We start from the raw sequence: 26,640 nt of genomic DNA on the forward strand, positions 1-26,640 counted from the left end.
TCAGTGGCCACTTTATTACATACTTCCTGTACCTAATAAAGTGACTACTGAGTGTATGTTCATGATCTTCTGCTGCTGTAGCTCATCCACTTCAAGGTTCAATGTGTTGTGCATTCAGAGATGCTCTTCTGCACACCACTGTTGTAATGTGTAGTTAATTGAGTTACCATCACCTTCCTGTCAGCTTGAACCAGTTTAATCATTCTCCTCAGGGCTCTCTCATTAACAAAGTGTTTTCACTCACAAAACTTCTGCTCATTGGATCTTTTTTGTTTATCATACCATTTTCTGTAAACTCTAGATACTGTGTGCGTGAAAATCCCAGGAGATCAGCAGTTTCTGAAATACTCAAACCACCCCATCTGGCACCTACAATCATTCCACAGTTAAATTCACCTGAATCACACTTCATCGCCATTCTAAACTTTGGTTTGAACAACTGAACCTCGTGACTATGTCTGCATGCTTTTCTGCATTGAGTTGCTGCCTCACAATTGGCTGATTAGTTATTTTCATGAATGAGCAAATGTGTAGGTGTACCTAATAAAGTGTCCATTGAGTGTATTTCCCTTAAATTACAAACAAAAACAATTATTTTGTGGAAAAATGCACACAGCCCTGTGCAATATGGAGTCATGTGGACTAGAGAGGCCTCTGGTTTGAATTATTCCTTTTGCATTCCGTACATCTGTGCAGAAATGACAGCAAACAGATTTCAATCAACCCTTGCCAATCAAAGAAAAAAACTGAGGAAAAGCAGGCTGATAACTCAGGAAGTTTAATTCATTATCAGAAGTGTTATTTTTAATACATCCAATGAAATTACTTATGGAGGTTTGTTGTAGTATGTGAAAAGTATTGAGTTGAGGCAAGCTCCCAGAAATTTTGATGTCTTGTCAATGGTTGAAAAGCAAACATCCGATTCGGGAACTGAGTCACGGCTGACTCTGGTAACAAAGTAGCTGCGAAAACTGAAGGAGTCATTAGGAATAAGAAGCATAAGAAATAGAAGCAGGAATAAGCTAATTGGCCCCTCAAGCTTCCTATGCCATTCAGTAAGTTCATCACAATAAATCCAGTCCTGAAAGCAGATTAGTCTTTTAGATATTATAATAAGACGGCATGACTTCATTTTAACAACTGTTCTATTTCAAAAACAGCCAATTCATTTCCTGGGCCCCATAATGATTCTTGGAGTGAGAACAGGTAATTTCCTTTGTCATCCATGTGCATGTACATATTTCTGACCCTGAGTGGACAGGAGAATCACGTGATGTACCTGCTTTGCAACAATATATTGTGTTTTAGACTATTTGTTAAGACATTATAAGTCTCAGAAAACTCAGCAACTTTATGGAGGCAAGAGGGTTGAACCCAAGAGATGTCTGTCTTAATCTATTGTGTATTTCTGTGTTCAACCAGAAGCTGTGCCTGTCCTGTGTCTGACCAGGAGCTGTATCTGTTCTGTGTTTGACCAGAAGCTGTATCCGTCCTGTATTTGACCAGGAGCTGTATCTGTCCTGTGTTTGACTAGAAGCTGTATCTGTCCTGTGTCTGACCAGGAGCTGTATCTGTCCTGTGTCTGACCAGAAGCTGTATCCATCCTGTGTTTGACCAGGAGCTGTATCTGTCCTGTGTTTGACCAGAAGCTGTATCTGTCCTGTGTCTGACCAGGAGCTGTATCTGTCCTGTGTCTGACCAGAAGCTGTATCCATCCTGTGTCTGACCAGAAGCCGTACCTGCCCTGTGTTTGACCAGGAGCTGTATCTGTCCTGTGTTTGACCAGAAGCTGTATCCATCCTGTATTTGACCAGAAGCTGTATCTGTCCTGTATTTGACCAGGAGCTGTATCTGTCCTGTGTCTGACCGGGAGCTGTATCCATCCTGTATTTGACCAGAAGCTGTATCCATCCTCTGTTTGACCAGGAGCTGTATCTGTCCTGTGTTTGACTAGAAGCTGTATCTGTCCTGTATTTGACCAGGAGCTGTATCTGTCCTGTGTCTGACCAGAAGCTGTATCCGTCCTGTATTTGACCAGGAGCTGTATCTGTCCTGTGTCTGACCAGGAGCTGTATCTGTCCTGTGTTTGACCAGAAGCTGTATCTGTCCTGTGTTTGACTAGAAGCTGTATCTGTCCTGTGTCTGACCAGGAGCTGTATCTGTCCTGTGTCTGACCAGAAGCTGTATCTGTCCTGTGTTTGACTAGAAGCTGTATCTGTCCTGTGTCTGACCAGGAGCTGTATCTGTCCTGTGTCTGACCAGAAGCTGTATCCATCCTGTGTTTGACCAGGAGCTGTATCTGTCCTGTGTCTGACCAGGAGCTGTTTCCATCCTGTGTTTGACCAGGAGCTGTATCTGTCCTGTATTTGACCAGGAGCTGTATCTGTCCTGTGTCTGACCAGGAGCTGTATCCATCCTGTATTTGACCAGAAGCTGTATCCATCCTCTGTTTGACCAGGAGCTGTATCTGTCCTGTGTTTGACTAGAAGCTGTATCTGTCCTGTATTTGACCAGGAGCTGTATCTGTCCTGTGTCTGACCAGAAGCTGTATCCGTCCTGTATTTGACCAGGAGCTGTATCTGTCTTGTGTCTGACCAGGAGCTGTATCTGTCCTGTGTCTGACCAGGAGCTGTTTCCATCCTGTGTTTGACCAGGAGCTGTATCTGTCCTGTGTCTGACCAGGAGCTGTATCCGTCCTGTGTTTGACCAGAAGCTGTATCTGTCCTGTGTCTGACCAGAAGCCGTACCTGCCCTGTGTTTGACCAGAAGCCGTACCTGCCCTGTGTTTGACCAGGAGCTGTATCTGTCCTGTGTTTGACCAGAAGCTGTATCCGTCCTGTGTCTGACCAGGAGCTGTATCTGTCCTGTGTTTGACCAGGAGCTGTATCTGTCCTGTATTTGACCAGGAGCTGTATCCATCCTGTGTTTGACCAGGAGCTGTATCTGTCCTGTGTCTGACCAGGAGCTGTATCCATCCTGTGTCTGACCAGAAGCTGTATCTGTCCTGTGTTTGACCAGGAGCTGTATCTGTCCTGTGTTTGACCTGAAGCTGTATCCGTCCTGTATTTGACCAGGAGCTGTATCTGTCCTGTGTCTGACCAGAAGCTGTATCTGTCCTGTGTCTGACCAGGAGCTGTATCCATCCTGTGTTTGACCAGAAGCTGTATCTGTCCTGTGTTTGACCAGAAGCTGTATCTGTCCTGTGTCTGACCAGAAGCCGTACCTGCCCTGTGTTTGACCAGGAGCTGTATCTGTCCTGTGTTTGACCAGAAGCTGTATCCATCCTGTATTTGACCAGAAGCTGTATCCATCCTGTGTCTGACCAGGAGCTGTATCTGTCCTGTGTCTGACCAGGAGCTGTATCTGTCCTGTGTCTGACCAGAAGCTGTATCTGTCCTGTGTCTGACCAGGAGCTGTATCCATCCTGTGTTTGACCAGAAGCTGTATCTGTCCTGTGTTTGACCAGGAGCTGTATCTGTCCTGTGTCTGACCAGGAGCTGTATCCGTCCTGTGTTTGACCAGGAGCTGTATCTGTCCTGTGTCTGACCAGGAGCTGTATCCATCCTATGTTTGACCAGAAGCTGTATCTGTCCTGTGTCTGACCAGAAGCCGTACCTGCCCTGTGTTTGACCAGGAGCTGTATCTGTCCTCTGTTTGACCAGGATCTGTATCTGTCCTGTGTTTGACTAGAAGCTGTATCTGTCCTGTATTTGACCAGGAGCTGTATCTGTCCTGTGTCTGACCAGAAGCTGTATCCGTCCTGTATTTGACCAGGAGCTGTATCTGTCCTGTTTCTGACCAGGAGCTGTATCTGACCTGTGTTTGACTAGAAGCTGTATCTGTCCTGTGTCTGACCAGGAGCTGTATCTGTCCTGTGTCTGACCAGAAGCTGTATCCATCCTGTGTTTGACCAGGAGCTGTATCTGTCCTGTGTTTGACCAGAAGCTGTATCTGTCCTGTGTCTGACCAGGAGCTGTATCTGTCCTGTGTCTGACCAGGAGCTGTTTCCATCCTGTGTTTGACCAGGAGCTGTATCTGTCCTGTGTTTGACCAGAAGCTGTATCTGTCCTGTGTCTGACCAGGAGCTGTTTCCATCCTGTGTTTGACCAGGAGCTGTATCTGTCCTGTGTCTGACCAGGAGCTGTATCTCTCCTGTGTCTGACCAGGAGCTGTTTCCATCCTGTGTTTGACCAGGAGCTGTATCTGTCCTGTGTTTGACCAGGAGCTGTATCTGTCCTGTGTTTGACCAGAAGCTGTATCTGTCCTGTGTCTGACCAGGAGCTGTATCTGTCCTGTGTTTGACCAGAAGCTGTATCTGTCCTGTGTCTGACCAGAAGCCGTACCTGCCCTGTGTTTGACCAGGAGCTGTATCTGTCCTGTGTTTGACCAGGAGCTGTATCTGTCCTGTGTTTGACCAGAAGCTGTATCCGTCCTGTGTCTGACCAGGAGCTGTATCTGTCCTGTGTTTGACCAGGAGCTGTATCTGTCCTGTATTTGACCAGGAGCTGTATCCATCCTGTGTCTGACCAGGAGCTGTATCCATCCTGTGTCTGACCAGAAGCTGTATCTGTCCTGTGTTTGACCAGGAGCTGTATCTGTCCTGTGTTTGACCTGAAGCTGTATCCGTCCTGTATTTGACCAGGAGCTGTATCTGTCCTGTGTCTGACCAGAAGCTGTATCTGTCCTGTGTCTGACCAGGAGCTGTATCCATCCTGTTTTTGACCAGAAGCTGTATCTGTCCTGTGTTTGACCAGGAGCTGTATCTGTCCTGTGTCTGACCAGGAGCTGTATCTGTCCTGTGTCTGACCAGGAGCTGTTTCCATCCTGTGTTTGACCAGAAGCTGTATCTGTCCTGTGTCTGACCAGGAGCTGTATCCATCCTGTGTTTGACCAGAAGCTGTATCTGTCCTGTGTTTGACCAGGAGCTGTATCTGTCCTGTGTCTGACCAGGAGCTGTATCCGTCCTGTGTTTGACCAGGAGCTGTATCTGTCCTGTGTCTGACCAGGAGCTGTATCCATCCTATGTTTGACCAGGAGCTGTATCTGTCCTGTGTTTGACCAGAAGCTGTATCCATCCTGTATTTGACCAGAAGCTGTATCCGTCCTGTGTCTGACCAGAAGCCGTACCTGCCCTGTGTTTGACCAGGAGCTGTATCTGTCCTGTGTCTGACCAGGAGCTGTATCTGTCCTGTGTTTGACCAGGAGCTGTATCTGTCCTGTGTCTGACCAGGAGCTGTATCTGTCCTGTGTTTGACTAGAAGCTGTATCTGTCCTGTGTCTGACCAGGAGCTGTATCTGTCCTGTGTCTGACCAGAAGCTGTATCCATCCTGTGTTTGACCAGGAGCTGTATCTGTCCTGTGTCTGACCAGAAGCCGTACCTGCCCTGTGTTTGACCAGGAGCTGTATCTGTCCTGTGTCTGACCAGGAGCTGTATCTGTCCTGTGTTTGACCAGGAGCTGTATCTGTCCTGTGTCTGACCAGGAGCTGTATCTGTCCTGTGTTTGACTAGAAGCTGTATCTGTCCTGTGTCTGACCAGGAGCTGTATCTGTCCTGTGTCTGACCAGAAGCTGTATCCATCCTGTGTTTGACCAGGAGCTGTATCTGTCCTGTGTTTGACCAGAAGCTGTATCTGTCCTGTATTTGACCAGGAGCTGTATCTGTCCTGTGTCTGACCAGGAGCTGTATCCATCCTGTGTTTGACCAGAAGCTGTATCTGTCCTGTGTTTGACCAGAAGCTGTATCTGTCCTGTGTCTGACCAGGAGCTGTACCTGCCCTGTGTTTGACAGGATGGATATTGTTCCTGAATGCTTCCTTCTTGACCAACAAAATGCCAAGTGATTGCTTTATACTCAGCCCTGTGATCCACAGTGACCATCATCAGAGCTGCCATTTTTGGGGCCCAAGTCTCTGCTGATTCACCAACCTTCTCATATAAACGTCTGCCCTGCTGAACAGCCTGGTTGAAGGCAGGCACCCAGTAGAACAATAAGTGAAGGGTCCCAGTGCAGCAAATTGGAGGAATTTGTTCTGCCTGATTTCCTGAACAATGTCCACAAACTGATGGTCAGGCAGCATCTATGGAGCGGGATATGGAGGGTTTCTTCTCTCCATAGAAGCTGCCTGACTTGTTGAGTTTCTCCAGCATTTAGTGTGTGTTGCTCAACATTATCAGAATCTGCCAAACCTCTTGTGTTTGTGATTTGCTCCCTGATTTCCTGACCTCAGAACTTCACCTCCTCCCTGTCCCCCACTGTTCAGTGTTCACCTGGTCGACACCAGGTTCCTGATTCAGACACCCACCACTTGTTTAGTAATTCATAGATAGATAGGGTCCTGTGTTCTGCAGATGCTGGAAATCCAAAGCAACGCACCGCAAAATGAAGAGGAACTCAGCAGGTCAGGCAGCATCTATGGAAAAGATTAAACAATTAAAGTTTCGGACTGAGACACTTCTTCAGGACTTCAGATGCTGCCTGACCTGCTGAGTTCGTCCAGCACTGAAATGAATTTATTGAATTTAATTTAAATCTTAAATCTATGAGGGAGTAAAAATCTTTCTGTTATGACTCCGTTGCAATGTAAATTTAAAAGTCTAATGGCTTGTAGAAAGAAGCTGTCCCGTAGCCTGTTGGTCCTGGCTTGAACATCGCAGTACCATTTGCCAGTCAAAAGCAGCTGGAACAGTTTATGGTTAAGGTGATTGGAGTCCCCGATGATCTCCCAGGCCTTCTTTACACACCTGCTGCTGTACATGTCCACAGTGGAGGGAAGTTCACATCCACAGATGCGCTGGGCTGTCTGTACCACTCTCTGCAGTGCCCAGTGATCAAGGTTGGTGCAGTTCCTGTACCAGACGGTGTTACAGTCAGGATGTTCTCAGTGGGCCCCTTTAGAAGGTCTTGAGGATTTGAGTGGCCTGAGGTGGAAGAGACGCTGTTGTGTTTTTTTTTTGCCACACAGCCGGTGTGTACAGTCCAGGGGAGATTGTGTGTGTGTGTGTGTGTGTTGATTCACTTTTAAGTATTCCAGGAGTTGCAAGTTGTGGCTGAGTTTGTTTTCGGCTTTAAACATTTCAGTTTTTATGGGGCTTATTTCAGCACAATTTGCTTAGTTCTACTCATGCCAGCCTGTCCACTGCCTCTTTTAGGCTTAATTTGCGCCCTTAGGAGAAAGTATGCCATTCAGCCCATCAGGTTCATAGCAGCTTCCAGCAGATCAATCCTCTTCCCGCACACCCCAACCAGCCGTTAGTACCTTAACACCGTCTTTCTCAAAAGTCCCCCTTTGCTTTCTTCAGTCACAATTAATTCTACTGCTCTTGTGCCACATGGAGCCAGTCTCCATCTTCTCTTCACTGTTCCAATCTGACAGTCTCTCTGCACCTCTCTGCACCCACGGGTGGTCTTGGAACTGTACCAAGGGTGCAGCCTCTGTCACATCGTGGCTCTGGTCACTGCCTGGTGAGAGCATCCCATGAGAGGGTGGTCTGTCTGTTTTCAGCTTGTTTATTTATCACAAAACATTGCAGTGTTGTGTGTGCTTCTCTGAGGTATAGCCAGCTGATAGATAGTGTGTCCAGCACTGGATTAATTGAGCTGTGCAGAGAGGCAGAGGTTCCACATGCCCTGGATTACAGACAGAATAGTTGACTAGAGATTGCTGGTCATTAGACAGTGACCTTGCTGGTGGCTGAGGGCATGCATGTTTCAGCATTTGTGGGAAAGGGACCAATCAAGTACATGGTGCTAAAAAGCTGGATGAAGTCAGCAGGTTGGGCAGCATCCGTTGAAAGAAGCAGTCAACGTTTCTGGCCGAGACCCTTCGTCAGGACTAAAGGGGGGGGGCAGGGGCCCTATAAAGAAGGTGGGGAGAGGGTGGAAACCAATCAGAGGAAAGATCAAGGGGTGGGGGAGGGGAAGCAGGGAGGTGATAGGCAGGAGAGGTGAAGAAGGAATCTAAGCGGAAAGCACTATGGGTAGTAGAAGAAGGCAGAGTCATGAGAGGTGATAGGCTGCTAGAAGAGGAAACAGAGTAGAGGTGGGATGGGGAAGGGAGAGGGAGGGAATTACCGGAAGTTGGAGAATTCGATGTTCATACCAAGGGGCTGGAGACTGCCCAGATGGTATATGAGATGTTGTTCCTCCAACCGAAGTTTGGCCTCATCATGGCAGTAGAGGAGGCCATGTATGGACATATCCGAATGGGAATGAGAGGGAGAGTTGAAGTGAATGGCAACCAGGAGATCCTGTCTGTTGTGGCGGATGGAGCAGAGGTGCTCGACGAAACGGTCCCCCAATCTGCGTCGGGTCTCGCCGATGTAGAGGAGGCTGCACCGGGAGCACCGGATGCAATAGATTACCCCAACAGACTCACAAGTGAAGTGTTGCCTCACCTGGAAGGACTGTTTGGGGCCCTGAATGGTGGTAAGAGATGAGGTGAAGGGACAGGTGTAGCACTTACGCTTGCAGAGATAAGTGCCAGGTGGGAGATCTGTGGGGAGGGACGTGTGGACCAGGCAGTCGTGGAGGGAATGATCCCTGCAAAAAGCAAAGAGGGGTAGAGAGGGAAAGATGTCCTTAGTGGTGGGGTCCTGTTGAAGATGGCGGAAGTTTCGGAGGATAATATGCTGGATCCTGAGGCTGGTGGGGTGATAGGTGAGAACAAGGGGGACACGGTCCCTGTTGTGGTGACGGGAGGATGGGGTGAGGGCTGAAGGGCGGGAAATGGAGGAGATGCGGGTGAGGGCATCATTGATGACGGCAGAAGGGAAACCACAATTCTTAAAGAAAGAGGACATTTGTGATGTCCTGGAACGGAAAGCCTCATCCTTGGAGCAGATGCGGTGGAGACGGAGGAACTGGGAATAGGGAATAGAATTTTCAACAGGAAATTCAACAGGACCCCACCACTAAGGACATCTTTCCCTCTCTACCCCTCTCTGCTTTTCGCAGGGATCGTTCCCTCCACGACTGCCTGGTCCACACGTCCCTCTCCACAGATCTCCCACCTGGCACTTATCCCTGCAAGCGTAAGTGCTACACCTGTCCCTACACCTCATCTCTTACCACCATTCAGGGCCCCAAACAGTCCTTCCAGGTGAGGCAACACTTCACTTGTGAGTCTGTTGGGGTAATCTATTGCATCCGGTGCTCCCGGTGCGGCCTCCTCTACATCGGCGAGACCCAATGCAGATTGGGGGACCGCTTCGTCCAGCACCTACACTCCGTCTGCCACAACAGACAGGATCTCCCAGTTGCCACTCACTTCAACTCTCCCTCTCATTCCCATTCGGATATGTCCATATACGGCCTCCTCTACTGCCATGATGAGGCCAAACTTCGGTTGGAGGAACAACATCTCATATACCATCTGGGCAGTCTCCAGCCCCTTGGTATGAACATCGAATTCTCCAACTTCCGGTAATTCCCTCCCTCTCCCTTCCCCATCCCACCTCTACTCTGTCTCCTCTTCTAGCTGCCTACCACCTCTCATGACTCTGCCTTCTTCTACTACCCATAGTGCTTTCCGCTTAGATTCCTTCTTCACCTCTCCTGCCTATCACCTCCCTGCTTCCCCTCCCCCACCCCTTGATCTTTCCTCTGATTGGTTTCCACCCTCTCCCCACCTTCTATATAGGGCCCCTGCCCCCCTCCTTCTTTAGTCCTGACGAAGGGTTTCGACCCGAAACGTTGACTGCTTCTTTCAACGGATGCTGCCCAACCTGCTGAGTTCATCCAGCTTTTTTGTACGTCTTGATTTGACCACAGCATCTGCAGTGCACTTTGTGAAGTACATGGTGTTGCATGCATACATGTGTTTTCAGCATTGTTGCCATTCATCCAGGTGGACAGACTTCCATCACACTTAGGATTCATAATGAATCACTGAAAGTTGACATGCAAGTAGGACAAGCAATCAGGATGGCAAATAATGGCTTTTACTGCAAGAGGATTTGAGTACAAGAGTAAAGATATCTTATGGTGATTAGTTGGAGCCAGATGAGACCACACTTAGAATATTATGTGAAGGTCTAGTCTCTCTTCACACCACGTACCCTAAGTGACCTCACTGAAAGTAGAAACATATAAAATCTCATGAACCTTATGCAGGATGTTTTACCCTAGTTGTGGTGTCTAGATCCAATGGTCACAGTATTAAAATAAGGGTTCAACTGTCGGGAAAAAGGTGGAAAGAAAAATTTTCATCTAGAGCATAGATAATCTCTGGCATCCTCTACCCACGAGGCCCATGCATGTTGCCACTGAGATATTCTAGGTTAAAAATGGTAATTTTTTTTTTGGATATTAAAGGAGTCATGACATATGGGGTTAATGCAGCAATGATCCTGCAATAGAAAGTCAACCAAACCGTTGTAGAGTGGTGTTGAAGACGTCTGCCTCTATTATGTTTTAGGTTTTCTGTGATTTTTTTTTCATTGGTTATTCTTTATTGGGAACCCAAGTTTAGCTAGTTGCTCTTTGCTTGCCACTAGTTTGGTGTGAATGCTATCAGTTGAATTCCAGATAGCATACTCATGTTGTTGGATGTGGGCACAAACGGCTTCATTATCTGAGGAATTGTGAATGATGTTGGGCACTGTGCAATCACAAAGAAAGCTAATCCTTTGAGTTTGGTCTTCAGTCTCCAGCCACAAAAACAGTACTTAATGATAGTACTACTGCACACTGCTGCTCTCATTGCCTTCTTCAGTGATATACTGCAAGGAGAATTGTGTATTCACCAAAACTAAAATTTATTTCTAACTCTCATTGTCTTGGGAAGGAGATATGAGTGATCTAGGTCAGCTGCAGTCAGTGAAGGTATTATGAATTCTATATTGAGTCAAGACAACACTAATTGCCAATCCCCAATTGCTTTAGGAAAGTAGCTAGTGAATTCTTGAACTGCTGTAGGTGAAGATAATCTCGCAGTCCTCTCAGAGAGAAAGATCCAGGATTTGGCCTCACAAATGGTGAAGAAATAAGAATATATTTCCAAGTCAGGGTGCTACATTGCCTGGTTATTCTTTGCATTGGTTCAATTATAACTGATTCGGAGGCCTTCATCGGTCAGGGCCGACCATGGATGTTGAATACTGGTTGAATAGATACACAAGCCTGGGCAGTGCAATATGGAGAGCAAGCTGTTGCCAGTGCAGCAAGCTCCCCCTCTCCACACATTTGATGAACCCAAAGGAACTGCATTTTGGCACCAGCAGCATTGCAGGAGTTGCCAGTCAGTGTAGAACTCAAACATAGGACTGCCCTAGGGACTCCAGCGCCGGATTTTTCCCTTGGGCTTTACTCCCAAAGTCTTCCCCACGAGTGGGTATAGCAGCAAGGCAGCGGAGTTTTGAGATCAAGAGTTTTCCTTCTAGATGAGATGGCAACCATGGCTGACAAGCCCTCTCTGCCAGAAATTACTAGTTACAAGGTGCCAGTAACCTGCCTTTGCTTCTTCTTCTGTCAGGAAAAACAGTCTCACTGGGCTTAGTAGCTAATCCACATCTGAAGGCCAGGAGCTGGACTTGGTCATCAGAGCCTATTTACAACGCATGCCATTGGGAGCATTTAATAGGTAATGGGAGCTTGTCCCATTACCACCCCCGACTATAGCAACCTTGTAGTCGTAGCAGAGTAATTGCCGTATCAAGCCATGGTGCATCCTGATAGAATGCTTTCTATGGTGCATCGGTAAAAATTGGTAAGGATGAAAGGGGATGCCATATAGCCCCCTGAGGAAGGAGAGTACCGGTGGGCTTTGTTGGCCATGGCATCTACCTGGTTGGTCTAGGACTGATTATCAGTGGTGTTCACCTCTAGGAACTTGAAGCTCTCAACTCTCTCAACCTCAGCACTGTTGATGTAAACAGAAGTGTTTGCACCTCTTCACTACCCACTACCATCACCCCCCATCCCAGCCTTTCCTGAAGTCGATGACCAGCTCTTTTGTTTTATCAACATTGAGCGAAAGATTGTCAGGACACCATGTTGTCTCAATCCATTACAACAACTTATTGTTATCTGAGATCTAGCCTACAATGCTGGTATCATCTGCAGATGTATAGATGGAGATGGAGCACAAACTGGCCACACAATCATGAGTGTACAGAGAGCGGAGCAGGGGGCTGAGGAAGCAGCCTTGTGGGGCAGCAGTGTTGAGAGTAATCATAGCAGAGGAACTGAATCATGGAAATTAAAGTGTTGTTTTACTTTCTCAATAAAACTTCGTTCATAATGGTCCTTTCACATTCTTGTATTTTTTTGGGGTGAAAATAACTTCAATTTGAGTGGGTTCTGCCAAGAGAATAATGTCACAGTCTTTCTTTTTGCAGTTATGCAATGAAATATCTTACTGCACTGACCCAATCCTGTCTGTCCACCTTTGATGGGCAAGGCTATACCAAATCAACCCCCTTATCTAAAGCTGAATCAAATCAACCCCATTATCGAAAGCTGAATCAAATCAACCCCATTATCGAAAGCTGAAGATTATGTACAGGATCTCACATCAAGCAGAAGATTCATAATGCCTAATACACCATCTGCAGCACATCTTCCATCCACGGATTTGCATGCACACTTGATTTAATGTGCATCTTAAAGCACAAATTAATTTCTCAGCCTTAGAGTTGGGAATGTGAAAAATTGCTTGACTTTGCTTTAGAGAGGGCTGATAGACAGAGGACAAAGGTCAAAAGTAATCAGACGAATAAGCAGGAGGAGCAGGGATATCAGAAGAGGTTTTAACTTTTTGTCATAAATTGGGATGATTTGATATTTATGTCCCTAAACAAGTAATGAGCATTTATGCAGTACTCTTTTTTTAAAATTGAATTGAGTAAGTATTTGAAAGGAAAGAAAAAGTAGCTTTATGAGGCAAGAACTATGAAGTGGAACTAATTAGCTGGCTCTTTCAAAAGATCAGCAGAAGATCGGGTAAATAATAACAGATAATGCTGGGCATACAGAAGCAGTTCCCGATGCTGATGTATAATTTCAACCTGAAACATCAACCACCTCTCTCTGTTTCTACGTGCTGACTACCTGCAGCAGTTAGTTCTTTGCTCCAGATTTCAACAGCTGCATTTTTTAGTGTCTTCATTCCTGAGTATTAGCCAGACTTTTAAAAATGACCTTGAGGGCATTGAACTATGAAGATTTGGATCGGCAAATGAACGTAAACAAAGATGTGTGCTCTGGGTTTCCTTGCTGAACCAGGGAGAGCTTGGTGCTGGCCCTGAAGTAAGAAGGTTCACCGTGATGAACACAGAAAATGCAGAAAGCAGAGCAGTGCACCCTAGAAGCTCAGAGGACGTTTGAGGGTATTGAGATATTTAACTGATCTCTCACTGTTTGTGGCATTAAATCTCCCTGTGGAAATGTCACTGCCTTTCATCTGGAAGCCTGGATGTCACATCGTGGTGCACAAACACAATCAAGTTGGGGTTTCAATGATTGATTTGGCTTCAGCTTAAAACATGGCAAAGAAAGTCCTGTCATTTCAGATGAGGTCAAATTGAGCTACTTATCTTTAATAGTTTCATGCCTATTTTAAAGAAAGGCTCAAAGGTATAACTGAATGCTGAACTTTTGCTTATTCATGCCTTATTTTGCTTTCTAATACAAGGATTCTTCCCATGATGAGAGTATGACACATGAACGTATAAATTAGAAGGAATAGACCATTTGAACCCTCAAGCTTGCTTTGATATTTAATAGGATCATGACAGATCTGATTGTAACTTCAAGACTGCCATCCTACTGTAACCTTTCTGCCCATTGCCATGGAAACAGGTCCTTCAGCCCACTAAATCTATGCTAACTATTTATACTGGTTGTAAACTAATCCCGTTTTATTCTCCCTATTTTTATTTAGGTCAATTTATTTCCATTAACTCCCCCTGTTTCCACCATTTGCTTGTGTGCTAGGGGCAATTTACATTGGCCAATTAACCTACCCTCTCTCACTCTCTCTCAATGGTGAGTGAGAAGACTCCTCGAGCCTTCTTCAGTCGGGGGAATTCAGACAAGTGATGTGGCAGATTGGAACATCGAAACAGCGAGCTGTTGGTCTCCCCTCTTGCTCTGGCGGGACGATCTATCTCCCTCGCTAGTGAGAGAGAGAGAGTGCTTGTCGGAGATGTCGAAGTATTGGGATGGACAGTAGCTCATGGTCTTTGGGGGCTTTGCTATTGCTTGCATGTGCATGGTGGGAGTTCATGTTTTTGTTGGAGCAAGTGGGGGGGAGGGTTGATGCTTTTGCTGCTGCTTGTGCATGGGAGAGGAGGGGGGCCCTTTGGGATTCTAATGTTTCCTGTCATTCATGCTTTGGGTTTTTTTTTCATGTTTTGTGGATGTCCGTGAAGAGTAAGAATTTCAGGTTGTATACTGTGTACATTCTCTGATATTACATTGAACTATTGAACCCCATATCTTTGGGATATTCAAGAAAACCTGACAACTTTGAGAATGTGCAAACCATGGAGGCTCCATTGAAGCAGGGTCACTCCAATTCTGAGACAGGAGCTCTATTAACCGTACCACTGAGCTGCTCGTGCTTCTCTCTGCCTCAAAGGCTCCATTTGCACCAACTTTTTCCAAAGACTCGTAACCCACTGGGAGAATAAAGCCTTCACCTCTTCTTTTTCTTATATAGGCGCCCCTTATTTTTCAATGAATTACTAGATTCTCCCCTAAGGCATACCATGCTCTGCAAATGAACATTTAATATTATTCCTTAAGTCTTCTACTAGTCCTTGCATTTATCTCCAATAGACTGTTTCTCACAAAGCAAAGAACTGAATAATTGCTGAATAAGTGCTGTAATGGAAATCTCACAGAATATTTTTACATAAAAGAAGTACACTAGATGACTGACATGTAATCTTTATTTCATCAACAGTATTACTGAATACAGGATATCTCCGGCTGACAAACTTCTGACGTATGTATAGTCTATTCATACAACCAAGTGTTTGGAAGACCAGCAGGACAGATTTTCTGGCTTATGTGGGGCTGTAGATACTTTTTGCCGTTTGGAAACCTAGTTCACAGATACATTTCCTACTTGCGAACTATTCATATTACAAACAGCTCAAAGGAATAGAAACTGTTGTAACCTGTGGATAACTGTATAGGTGGCCCAAACTGAAAAGAAAACGAGCAGCATCATTGATCTATGAAGATACAGACCTACAAGTCGAATCAATGACAAGAACAATATTTAAACTTTCACAACAACAGTAGTCAAAGAGTATTTTAGAGTTATAGAACACTATAGCATAGAAATAGGCCCTTTGGCCCATCTAGTCTATGCCAAATGATTTAAACTGCCTAATCCCAACAACTTCAAAATGGACCATACTCCTCCCATCCATGCACCTATCCAAATTTCTCTTAAATGTTGAATCAAACCCGCATCCAGCATTTCCACTGGCAGCGCATTCCACATGCTCACCACCCTTTGAAGGAAATATCTTGTGATGTTTAACTTCTGTTGTGAACTAGGAAATTTGTTGGCCAATTTATACTCAGCTGGATCCCACACACTGCGTGGAGATAATGGTCAGATAATGTGTTTCAGTGCCTTTGGTGGAGATCAGGAGATATTTCCTTGCTCTGCTAAAGCTGGCTGAGGTGGTTGGAGGGGATGGGGGCTTTCCTACCTCAGCAGGGCAAATAGGTCCTCAGTTTAATACCTTTTTAAACACTTCTCTGCTCTATCAGCACTGAACTGGGGTGCAAACCCCTAGTTGGGGTCTGGTCTCTGAAATGAGGCTTGAACTCATGACCTTCAGACCCAGGGGCAATGATAGTGGCATTCAGAAACACATGTCCTTTACAGAATTGTTTGTTTTTTTTAAAAAAAAGACAAATAGAAGCTAGTGATAAAGAAAACTCTCTAATGCTCTTAAGTTCTTACTGTCACCTGTAATTTTTGCAGATGCTGTGTAGTTGAGAAAAAGAGGCAGACGTGTATTGATTGCAATATAAGGAAAATGGCATTTTCTGAACTCAACAGTGGCTTTGATAAACTTTTAACCTTTTAATGATTAATTTAAAATATTCCAACACGATAAGAATACGTCTGTGTTTAATTTTTGACAACTTTGATGCAGACAGCAGCAAGCTATTAAGACCGTCTGTTTATTTTCCTGCCCTATGCAGAAGTCTGGTGTTAAATTTTTAATTGCCGGTGGCCCTGAGGTGGAAGGAAAGTAGTGAGGCTAGGTTAAAGAGCAGCCAAACCTCGTTGCCATGCCAACAGGTGCAGCAGGCCGCCTACCAGCATGTCAATAGCCATTATTGGAAAGAGTTTTTAAACATTTGCCTGCCAGATCACAATGCAAATGGTCACACCTCTATTGTCTTTATATGGCCGGGGCATGCTGGGTAAAAGCACAAAGTGAATACAGGAGAAGGCTCCATTGAAGAAATGCCTCGGCAACACACACAAAATGCAACGGACTCTTTTGGGGACCGAGCTGCTCACGGGGAGTAAAGACATGGAGGATTTTGTTTCCCTGCTCCATTTAACGCCTAAATGTAGCTGCGCCTGAGAGCGGCAGGAGGATTCCAGACAGTGAGGAAATGCTGGAAGGCCAAGGCAGAGGAGGTGAACTGATTAAGCTGTAACAACAGATAGAATTGAGTGATGATGTCATGTGTTCCCCAGCTGCTCTGGGGTAGAAAAGCTGAAAGAAAGGTCTGCAAAATTGCAGCTCTTTCAGCAGGGTGAAATTCCATGCTCTGGATCTGTAGAACCAGGTTGCATGTGGATTTTTTTCTCCCCCCGCTCGTGAGTGTTGATTGTGTGTGCTTAAACATCATTTTTCTCTGTGTACTTGTGCCGGCTACCAGTTTCCCCCATTTGTTTTTTCTCTCTCTCTCCCCCCCCCGAAAACGTGTAAACTAAATTGTAGCCGATTGCTGGAGGAAAATTAGGAGTAATCCAGATGAGAGAAAGAGATTTATATGATTTAATATTTGTTAAGATCAAGATTTCGTGAGCAAATGTTTGCAGTGAATTTCTTGTTAATGCCGTATTTGATTACTGCACCTAGAATTCTTACGACTGCAGAATCAACATTGTTTGCCAACTGAGGTTTCCAGTCTATAAAGGGTGGCATTTTATCGCAAGCCAGCGATATCGAAATTAATAATGTAATCTTTAGTCCCTGACATTCTACAAGGATAAATGTTTATTCTACGAATTGATTTTTGTTTTAGTGGCTTCCAAGTTTATATTAACGCGGCAATTGTGTGATTAAAGGAAACAGGTCTGTACATGCTACTGAACGCTCCAAATTGTAGAATGCCTCTCCGAATATTTATATTAGTAACACGATAATGTAGATATTTTATTTTTTTAAATATCTTTTTGTTCCCTAAAATGGTTTTGTGTTGTTAAAGATGTGCGATTTGGTCATTGTTTGCTGTGCCGGAACCATTTCAGTCATGGTCCGTCCTCCCACTGTGACCTTCATAAGGAGCACTGGGAATGAGCAGGATCTGATGGGGAAGTAGGAGTACGGAAAGGTGGGGTTCAGTGGGACTTGGAGATTGAGCTATCCAACATAGAGTTCAGGAGGTTGGCACTCAGTGGATTGTTGTGGAGGGGTGGCTGGGGCCAGGTTAATGGGTTAAGAGGGTAGGAAGATGAGGTGGGAAGCATCAGCCATTGGGGGATGGGAGGCTGTGGGGAGTTGGGTGCTGAACCAGGGGTGATTGAATAACTGGTCAGTTGGAGCAGTGGAAGGGTTTGCCATATCCTTTATGACAGAGGACAATAACTGAAGGGTGCTAGATGCCTGCCATGTAACAGTTGTGGTCTAGCAAAGTGCTATTGACACCCGATAGTTCTAAGATTGACCACAGATGATTATTCTGACAGCAAGGAGGTCTAATTTCACTCGCAGAGGTCTAAAAGCAACATTACATAGCCATTTCAATCTTGTCTCTGACACGATTTCTATCAGACCTGTAAGGTGTGAGCAGAGCCACACTGGAAATGGCCGGTTGAATCTTCAAAGTGATGCAAAGTGGGGTACTGTGTTTTGCACCTCAAAATATTTTTATCATCATTTCTCACTGCTGTAAATGAAGCTATAAAAGCAATCAAAATTCACCCAAAAGGCTTTGTTTTCGGGCAGAGATTAAACAATTATACTGAAGGCATCATATGGTAATATTTGGGAATGAAAGCCTCTACCAAATTTAGTGAAAACTTGTCTAAATCAGATAAATATTAAATGAACTTTGCATGATCTTTCTCATAATTACCTCATGGTTATATCATCATGGCTGTGTCATACTGTTGGATATTTCATACAGAAGGCAATTAGCTCCTTTTCTCACTTGAAAATATGGGCGACGGACCAGGTGTCAGAGTTCATGTCAGATTTATTGTCATATGCACAAGTCTGGTGAGGTACAGGTACAATGGAAAAATTGACTTGCAGTTTGAGTTTCAAAATAAGGAGTAGGCTGGTGTGGACGGAGATTAGAATTTATTTTACTCAGAACGTGGTGAATCCTTGGATTCCCTTACCTGTGGTGGCTCTGTAGTTTTGATTATGGCGTTCGTTTAAAAACAGAAATCTGGATTTTATGGGAATTGTGGGATAAAGGCTGAGAGGAGACTTGATAAAAGCTTATAAAATTATGATGACCATAAATAAGGTAGGCAGACAGAATCTTTTTCCCCTGGGTAGAAATGTGAAGTACCTGAGCACATACATTTAAGAAGAGATGGGAAAAGTTTAAAGGGGATGTTCGGGGCAAGTTTTTTTTTACATGGTGATGGGTGTCAGGGTTGGCTGCCACAGGAAGTGGTAGAAGCAGATACAATATTGATATTTAAAAAGCTATTAGACACAAGAGTTGGCAGGGAATAGAGGAATGTGGATTTTGTACAGGCAAAAGAAATTTAATTTAAGTATTGTGTTCAGGGTAGACATCATGAGCTGAAGAGACTATTCTGTCCTGTCCGTTCTCTGCCGTATATGGAGTGTGGTGCTGAGGTTGAAGAACAGCCATGATATTAAATGACGTTGCTGTTTTGTAGGCTGGTAGGCCTACTACTGCTCCTGTTCTGTTAATTTTACATTGGAGGAGGACTATGATCTTACAGGGTTGGAGGTCTTGGGAAAAGTTTACAGAGAAATAGATATACAGTCGGATCTAAACAATTACCGTAAATAGGTATACAATTGTGTGACTAGGAACCAATAGAGGTGAGGCAGCAAAAAGGAGATGAGTAAGCAGAGCCTGGTTAAATATCATTGTGCAAACTGCGGATTATCGGAGGGATAAGTACTCGCTCGTGCATTAATATGCTGCTTTTGCTGGGCGAAATCTGATTTAAGGGAATGGAACACTGCGAGTGTGATCATTTCCACATATGCATTGGTGCTTCAGACAATGGACAGAATGAAATCTCTGCTTTACAGATCACGTGGTTGAATTTTTGCTGAGAACAGAATCCATCAGTAATCAGTACTGCCAGATGAGCTATATAGTTCTCTGTTGGAACTAAATTTCAGCAACTATACTACTTAACTGCTCCTTGACAACTCTGTACAGTCAGTTGCTTCAAAGTGTAAACTGGAATAATTCAGGGCATCATCTCTGGGGACAGAGAGGAATTGACGATGTTTCAGGCTGAAACTCTGCATCATGGGGACTCTATACATTGTTTGTTGCTCTGGATTCCAACATCTGCAGTCTCTTGTGCCTCCTGTACAGTCAATTAGTAAGTTGCTATGCTGAGCTTGAAGGGCTCTTTGTGTTGATTAAACCACCATGGAAAAAGCCCAGATAAATGTTTATTTTATATCTGAGGGAACACTTTGAAAATGTACTGTACAATTATGCTTATTGGCAGAGTGTGGCTTGAGGAAGATTGCCAAGGGATACCAGATCAACTACAGTTCGGCATTGTAGCACAGCGGTTACTGTAACACTTGTAGGATGGAGTGTGCTTCAGTTCTTGCTGATGTCTGTAAGGAGTTTGTGTGTTAGCCCTGTGTCAGCTTGGGCTTTCTCTGGTTCCCTCCCACATCCCATACAGGTTAGAGTTAGTAAGTTGTGGACATCCTTTGGTGCTGGAAGCATAGTGACACTTGTGGGCTGCTTCTAGCACATCTCGGACACTGTTGGTCATTGACACAAATGACTATTTTACTGTATGCTTCTATGTACAGGTGACAAATTAATCTTTAAATCTTTTACAGGGATGGGGAGAGAAATGGCAGATGAAGTTTAATCTGGACAAGTGTGGGTGGGGTACTTTGGGAGGTCAAATGTAAGAGGAAAGTACATAGCAAATGGTAGGACCCTACGTAGCATTAACATGCAGAGGGATCTTGGGGTTCAAATCTGTTAAGTCCCTGAAAGTGGCAGCACAAGAAGGTAGAGTGATAAAGCATGTGGCATACTTGCCTTCATTAGTGAGTACACAAATTGGAAAGCAATGTTGCAAATGCCTATAGCTTTGAATAGGCCACATCTGGAGTATTGTGTGCTGTCTTGTCGGCTCACTATAGCAAGGATGTGAAGGCGTAAAAGAGGTTCATCTGAATGTTGACCATCAGGGAATATCTAACAGGGGTTCCCAACCTGGGGTCCACGGACCCCTTGCTTAATGATATTGGTCCATGGCATAAAAAGGTTGGAAGGCCCCTGCCTAGCATGGGGGAGTAGAAGACCAACATTCAACATTTTAAGAACAGTTTCTACCCTTCTTGTCATCAGATTTTTGAACCAGTGCATGAACACAATATTGTTACTTGTCTTTTGCACTGTTTGTATATTTTTGTATCTTATAGTAAATTAATGTCTTAGCATTGTACTGTTGTCATAAACCAACGGCGTATGTCAATGGTATCAAACCTGTGTTCCAATTACAAATGAGAAAATCTGCTGTTGCTGGAAATCCAAACAACACACAATCAGTTGACATTTTGGGCTGAGACATGGACTGTTTACTCTTTGCCGTAGATGCTGGTTAGCCTGCTGAGTTCCTCCAGCATTTTGTGTTTAATTAGAGTGTGCTAGCTATAGGGAAAGTTTGAACAAATATGGAGCATTGGAGGCTGAGAGGGGTGACCTGATCAAAGTATATAAAATTATGGGAGGCATAGATAGGATAGAGTCAGTCATTTTACCAGGGTAGAAATGTCAAATGCTGAAGTACAGAGCTTGAAGGTGAGAGGAGAAAATTTTAAAGGTTTTTTCCCCCCACGTGGAGTATGGTAAGGTTTTGGAACACAATGGTGGTGGAAGTGGTAGGAGAAAATACAGAGCAACATCTAAGAGGCATTTGGACAGACGGTATGAAGGTAATGAAGATCACTTGGCGGCAGATGGCATTAGTTTAAGTTGACATCGTAGGTGGCATGGATATCGTGGGTTGAAGGGCCTATTCCAGTGCTGTACTCTTCCATGTTATTTCCATTTACTTATATATAAAATAAATCCTAAAATCTTCTGCTCAAAGGTGAGACTTTGAGGAAGTAGCTTTGGCTTGTATGCCACACAACTATTGGTTAGACCAACCTGTGTGATGGTCTAAAAGTATCACTTGCAGTACAGAATTTAGGCTGCGACCTGTGCAGACTAAACATGAGATGCTGGAGATCTAAAACGATAGCAGCAAGTCATGGAAACACTGCAGATCTGGCAGAATCTGCGACAGGAGAAATAGAATGAGCATTTCGGGGTGAAGATCATTCTCTGATCTGAGAGGGTGCCAGATAGGAGAACAGAGAGAGACATGTCTTCATTTTGAAGATGACCAGCTTGGCGGTAATTCTTGCAGTAGTTTCGCATCTGCTGAGAAATGTAGTGTATGATAGTAATCTGTAGTGCTGTGGAGCCAGGCTCCACTGAACGTTAGCTTAAAAGAGAATTTATTTTTTTAGAAAGCACTAATAAAGATCTTTCCAGGTTTGTCTGTTGGCACAATTTAATACTGGCACGCTATGTTCAGAGTTCAAACAGAAACATTATGCCCAACTTTAATGTAATGTGGATAATGGTTAAAGTTGATACATAAAACCAGAGATATTTGAATATTACTTAACCTTATAAGGTCTGGGTGCATTTTACATATCTGTCTAGCAGTCTTCAGAAATGGGTGCTTTTTGTTCACTTTCCACTGCTGGAAAAACGATATCTAATTTTTACCCCTTTTTCCTTCACTTAATGTCACAAATTATAAAATCTATGTGGACCTTCTGTAGTTGATAAATTCAATAGGTCTCAGTCCACAGTAAAATAAATTTTCTACTCAACACTTTATTGATGAACACCCATTTAGTTGTATCTTTCAGCTGAAATGCTAAACTACAGAATAATGTCCTCTCCTTATATTGATGTTAATGATCCAGTTCCTTCATTTCACTGGACTTCAGGAACTTTTCCCTGTTGTCCTAGTGGTCAAAAGTTTAAATATTTATATTTCCATAAATCTGATCATTTAATGATCTACCGTGAAGTTAGTTTATAGCTTTGTGTCTTTTTAGCACTTTAAAAATGAAGAATATGCATGCCTAGCCTCCCAAAGGCTCAATGTATTATGCTGAAGTTTCATAGACCAGGAAATTCCAGGCTCAATCATAGGTCTCTGCTGAATTGGCTTGTTCAACGTTGCATTGTTGGCTTCTTACACTCTTCCCCCTACTGCTGAAACCGTAAAGCTTTAAGACTTAGATTCAGTAACTCCTCTGGCATGAATCACTCCATGAGTCAAAATATGTCAGCCCATAGTCTTCATTTCTGAACTACCTTTATTTCTGCACTTGCCCTTGCTGTGCCCTGCACTATTTAATCACTTGAGTCCCACTATCCTTGGTTTTCAATCCTTCAGTGTCCTTGCCCCACTCTTTATCAATTTCTTTCCTCAATTTTCCCTAAGCTAAACTTCAAAGTTCCTGCCCTCTCGACTTAATAAATCTCCTTCTATTCCCTTCCTCTCCTCTTCTCCCACCCCTCCCACTACATTATTCTGACTTGTCCGTCCTTTCCAGTTGGTCTTGAGCTGAAATGTTGACTGTTTATTCTTCCCTGTGCTGACTGACCTGCTCAGTTCCTCCAGCATTGCATGTGCGTGTGAGTGTGAGAGACTCTGGATTTCCAGCATCTGTAGAATCTCTTGTGTCACATACTTGTATGTTTTCATGTATTTTTACTATCCCAACCTCTCTGATAATCTTTATCACCAACCATGACTATCATTTAATTAATACTTTGATCAAATTATCTTGTCTTACCAGCATCATCCAGCATTGTTTGTCTATAGGATGGCATCAACTTGCAAAAACATGGCTCCAAAACGACATACTGTGCATCATTTGTCTTCAGGCCATGCCACTCAGGCCAGAGATAAACTCTGATTTAATGTGTTAATGCACTAAGATATCACATCCAGGTTCGCATAAGAATGATCCATTTGCTTAAAGCTCTTAGTGGGTGATAAGTTACTGGTATAAATGAGCTTAGTATTGGTTACTGACTTCAGGGAAGGAAAGGGTTGATAAGAAAATTATGGAGAAAAGAGATTTTTTTAAAAAAGCTAAATGCAATCTTTAGTTTGGTAAAATGGTGATCCTATCAACAATCATTAACTATTTTACGTTGCATCCTTTCAAAGCTAACAATTTAATAATATATTTGCAATTTATCATGAGGATAGAAATTGAGGCCAGCATCATGAAAAAATTATTGTAGCAAATTATTTTTAGAAAATGAACTGAGTGCTTCCAAGACTCAGTGGAGCATCAAATTAATCTCTGTCCCCAAATATGAATAAATTATGTAAAATAGATACACTTCAATGTTAGAAATTTGCCAAGAGCGCCACGTCCCATGAGCGTTATAACTAATTGCAGAAGTTTGGACTTCTGTAAACTAGGCTTATTTGGTTTATCAAATAACCCTGCAGAGTGTTACCCTGCTGAAGGTGGAATGTTAAAGTTTACAGACTGGACAATGGTAAAACATGGTAAATTGCAGTATGAAGTACCAAGAGAAATGGATACGCAATTATTGATGAAGCTGTATCTTTTATGAAAATAAGTAAATAAAATGATAGTGTTTTATGGCTAGCTAAAAATAAACAATGTATAGTAATTCGTATAATAGATACTGAAGTGGAATCAGTCCTTGGTATTTAACAGTGTATCTTAGCCTTGTGGAATCAAACATTCTCAGCGCTGTCTGTAAGACGTTTGTATGTTCTCTCTGTGATACCGTGGGTTTTCTCCAGGTCATTGGGTTTCTGCCCACCATCCACAGACCTACTGGTTGGTAGGTTAATTGGCCATTGTAAGTCGTCCCATGGCTTGGCTAGGATTAAATGGGGGGGAGGGGGTGCTGCTGGGCAGCACAGCTCAAAGAGCTGGAAGAAATAACATGCAAAAGTATACAGGCTAAATTAAAGCAATTTTCATAAAATATATTATATATGTAGTGGGAGCAGTGGTAGTATAATAGCTTTACAATGCCAGTAATAACTGTTTGGGTTTCAATTCCCATTGTTGTCTGTAAGGAGTTTGTTCATTCTCCCTGTTACTGTGAGGGTTTCCTCCAGGTGCTCCAGTTTCCTCCCATATTCCAAAAGATGTATCTTTGGAGCTGGTGAGTTGTGGGCATGCTATATAGATGAAGCGTAACAACACATTTGGGCTGCCCCCACGCAATCTTTGGACAGTGATTGTTGATCCAAGTCAATGCCTATCATTGTACAGTATGTTTTAATGTATATATGACAAAATCTAATCTTTTCAAAAACATTTGCATTTAAATAAAGCCCTTTTATGAACTTGGGAGATTACAGTTATAGTTAAACACTTTTGAATACAGTGACTACTGAACAGTATGATATCATAAACAGGAATTAACCAGATTTTTCTCCTGTTATTATGTTTGGTTGAGGAAGAAATGTTAGCCAGATACGTGAGACAAACTCTTCTCTACGTGCTCGGGGATGTGTTGCTTTCAAATTATCATTTGGCTGCATAGGCAAAAGATTTAAAAAAAATGCTTCTCCCCAGCTTTGGTGTTTACAATTCCTTTAAATGTAAGCAATGGTAACTCCCATCACTATGCCCTTGGGTCATGCTCAGCACTATGCCTAAAATAAAATATTTGATGTGAGGGAACTGAATACACTTGTTTTGATGCAGTGCGCTTGCAGAGACATTACCCATCAACACCTGGTTCTAATGCGATTCCGGTTTATTTTAAAATCCCTCCAAGACCTTGGTTAAAGCCTACCACACCTCTTCCAAGCTTTCAGCCACCGCAGATCCTCTCCAGCTTGCTGACACCTGACCTGTATATAGCACGCGCACATGAGTGGGTGTTTGGGAGACAGGCGGCCTACTGCATCGTGTTTTGCAGCCATGTTTGAGGTTATGAAGATTTCACAGAAACGGACCCCTGTTGTAGCCTGGGGAGGACCTGTACTTACAGTGAAAATCAAGTGGTGACATTTTGCAGAAGTTAAATGAGAGTAGTTGCAGTATAGTTACAACTGTAACAGTGGTCAAAGTACATTTATTATCAAAATATGCTATGTACACCCTTGAGATTTGTCTCCTTGCAGGTAGCCTCAAAACAAAGAAACCCAGTAAAACCTTTTTTTTTAAAAAAAGTCAAACTCCCAACATGCAGGGGGAAAAACAAATCACACGAGCCAAAGTGAGTCCACCGCCACAAAGTCGGCCATCACTGCAGCCAACCCAGTACCCTGTTAATTGCAGACCATGGTCTCAGTTCAGTGTGGGGACGAGTAAACTTCGTGGAGCAGTGAGCTGAACACTGGCTTATCCCTGTGCCCAACACCCTGACCTTTCAATCTGGCCGGACGTTTAAATCGTTTAAACCCCTGGCTGTTCCACGCTCTCAGACCTGGGCTCTGTCACCTCTATTCCTTCCATACCGGACCTTTCCAGTTGAAAGGCACTTGAATCAGTTAAACCTGTTTTTTTTCCAAGTTCTTGGGCCCTGCCACCTTGACTCTGCCTCGCCTCCGTTCTGCCGTATCAAATTGCCTTGAAGTCCGCTCCAGCAATGGCTCATTCCCCACTCTGGGGACTGAGCCCTGCCGCCCCGATTCAGCCCATACGTGCTTCACTGTTTCCATCCTGCACCTTTGAGACTTCAGTTCGCACAGCAAAAATCGCCAGGTCAGACAAGTGGTTCAAAAGCTCAGCTCCAAAAGGAAAGCTCCAGGCTATTGATCGCACCAATCATTTTCCATAAAGGGTGTGATTAATAAAGTAGTTGGTAGTTTTCTTTGTTAGCTACCAGAAAATAGTTACTATGCTTCATCAGGAGTGACCATAGACTAAACACACCAACGGTGGGTCTCAGCCTGAAACCTTGGCTCTTTATTCCTTTCCACAGAAGCTACCTGACCTGCTGAGTTCTTCCAGCATTTTGTGTGTGTGACTGTGGACTGTGTTGTGTCACAAGGTGTCAGATTAAAGGTTTGTTTATTATCAAAGTATGTATCCATTTACAACTCTGAGATTTGTCTTTTCCAGAATCACATTGTAGTCCAAGTACAGAAAGGTCTGTAATTGTTAGTTGTGTAACATTCAATGATTTTGTGTGTGGAGAAATTGTA

The 26,640-nt window shown here is 43.8% G+C and overlaps 1 protein-coding gene across 4 annotated transcripts in view; it reads left to right on the forward strand.

Moving 5' to 3' along the window:
* The window catches only part of stox2b (storkhead box 2b), a 169,506-nt gene that overhangs the window by 77,780 nt on the left and 65,086 nt on the right, over positions 1-26,640 (forward strand). Inside the window, exon 2 of one of the 4 annotated variants that reach the window (XM_073048092.1) lies at positions 14,908-14,949. The exons of 2 other annotated variants lie outside the window; for them this stretch is intronic. Coding sequence is in view for 1 of the 2 variants with exons in the window: in XM_073048089.1 (XP_072904190.1) it covers positions 16,596-16,620 (25 nt within the window). In the remaining variant the exon portion in view is untranslated. Of the gene's footprint in view, positions 1-14,907; positions 14,950-16,278; positions 16,621-26,640 lie in introns of those variants that run through there. One more of the 4 variants, XM_073048089.1, reaches the window with a different exon arrangement.

The sequence above is a fragment of the Hemitrygon akajei genome, chromosome 6 (assembly GCF_048418815.1).
Source record: "Hemitrygon akajei chromosome 6, sHemAka1.3, whole genome shotgun sequence".
In the NCBI taxonomy this organism is placed as follows: Eukaryota; Metazoa; Chordata; class Chondrichthyes; order Myliobatiformes; family Dasyatidae; genus Hemitrygon; species Hemitrygon akajei.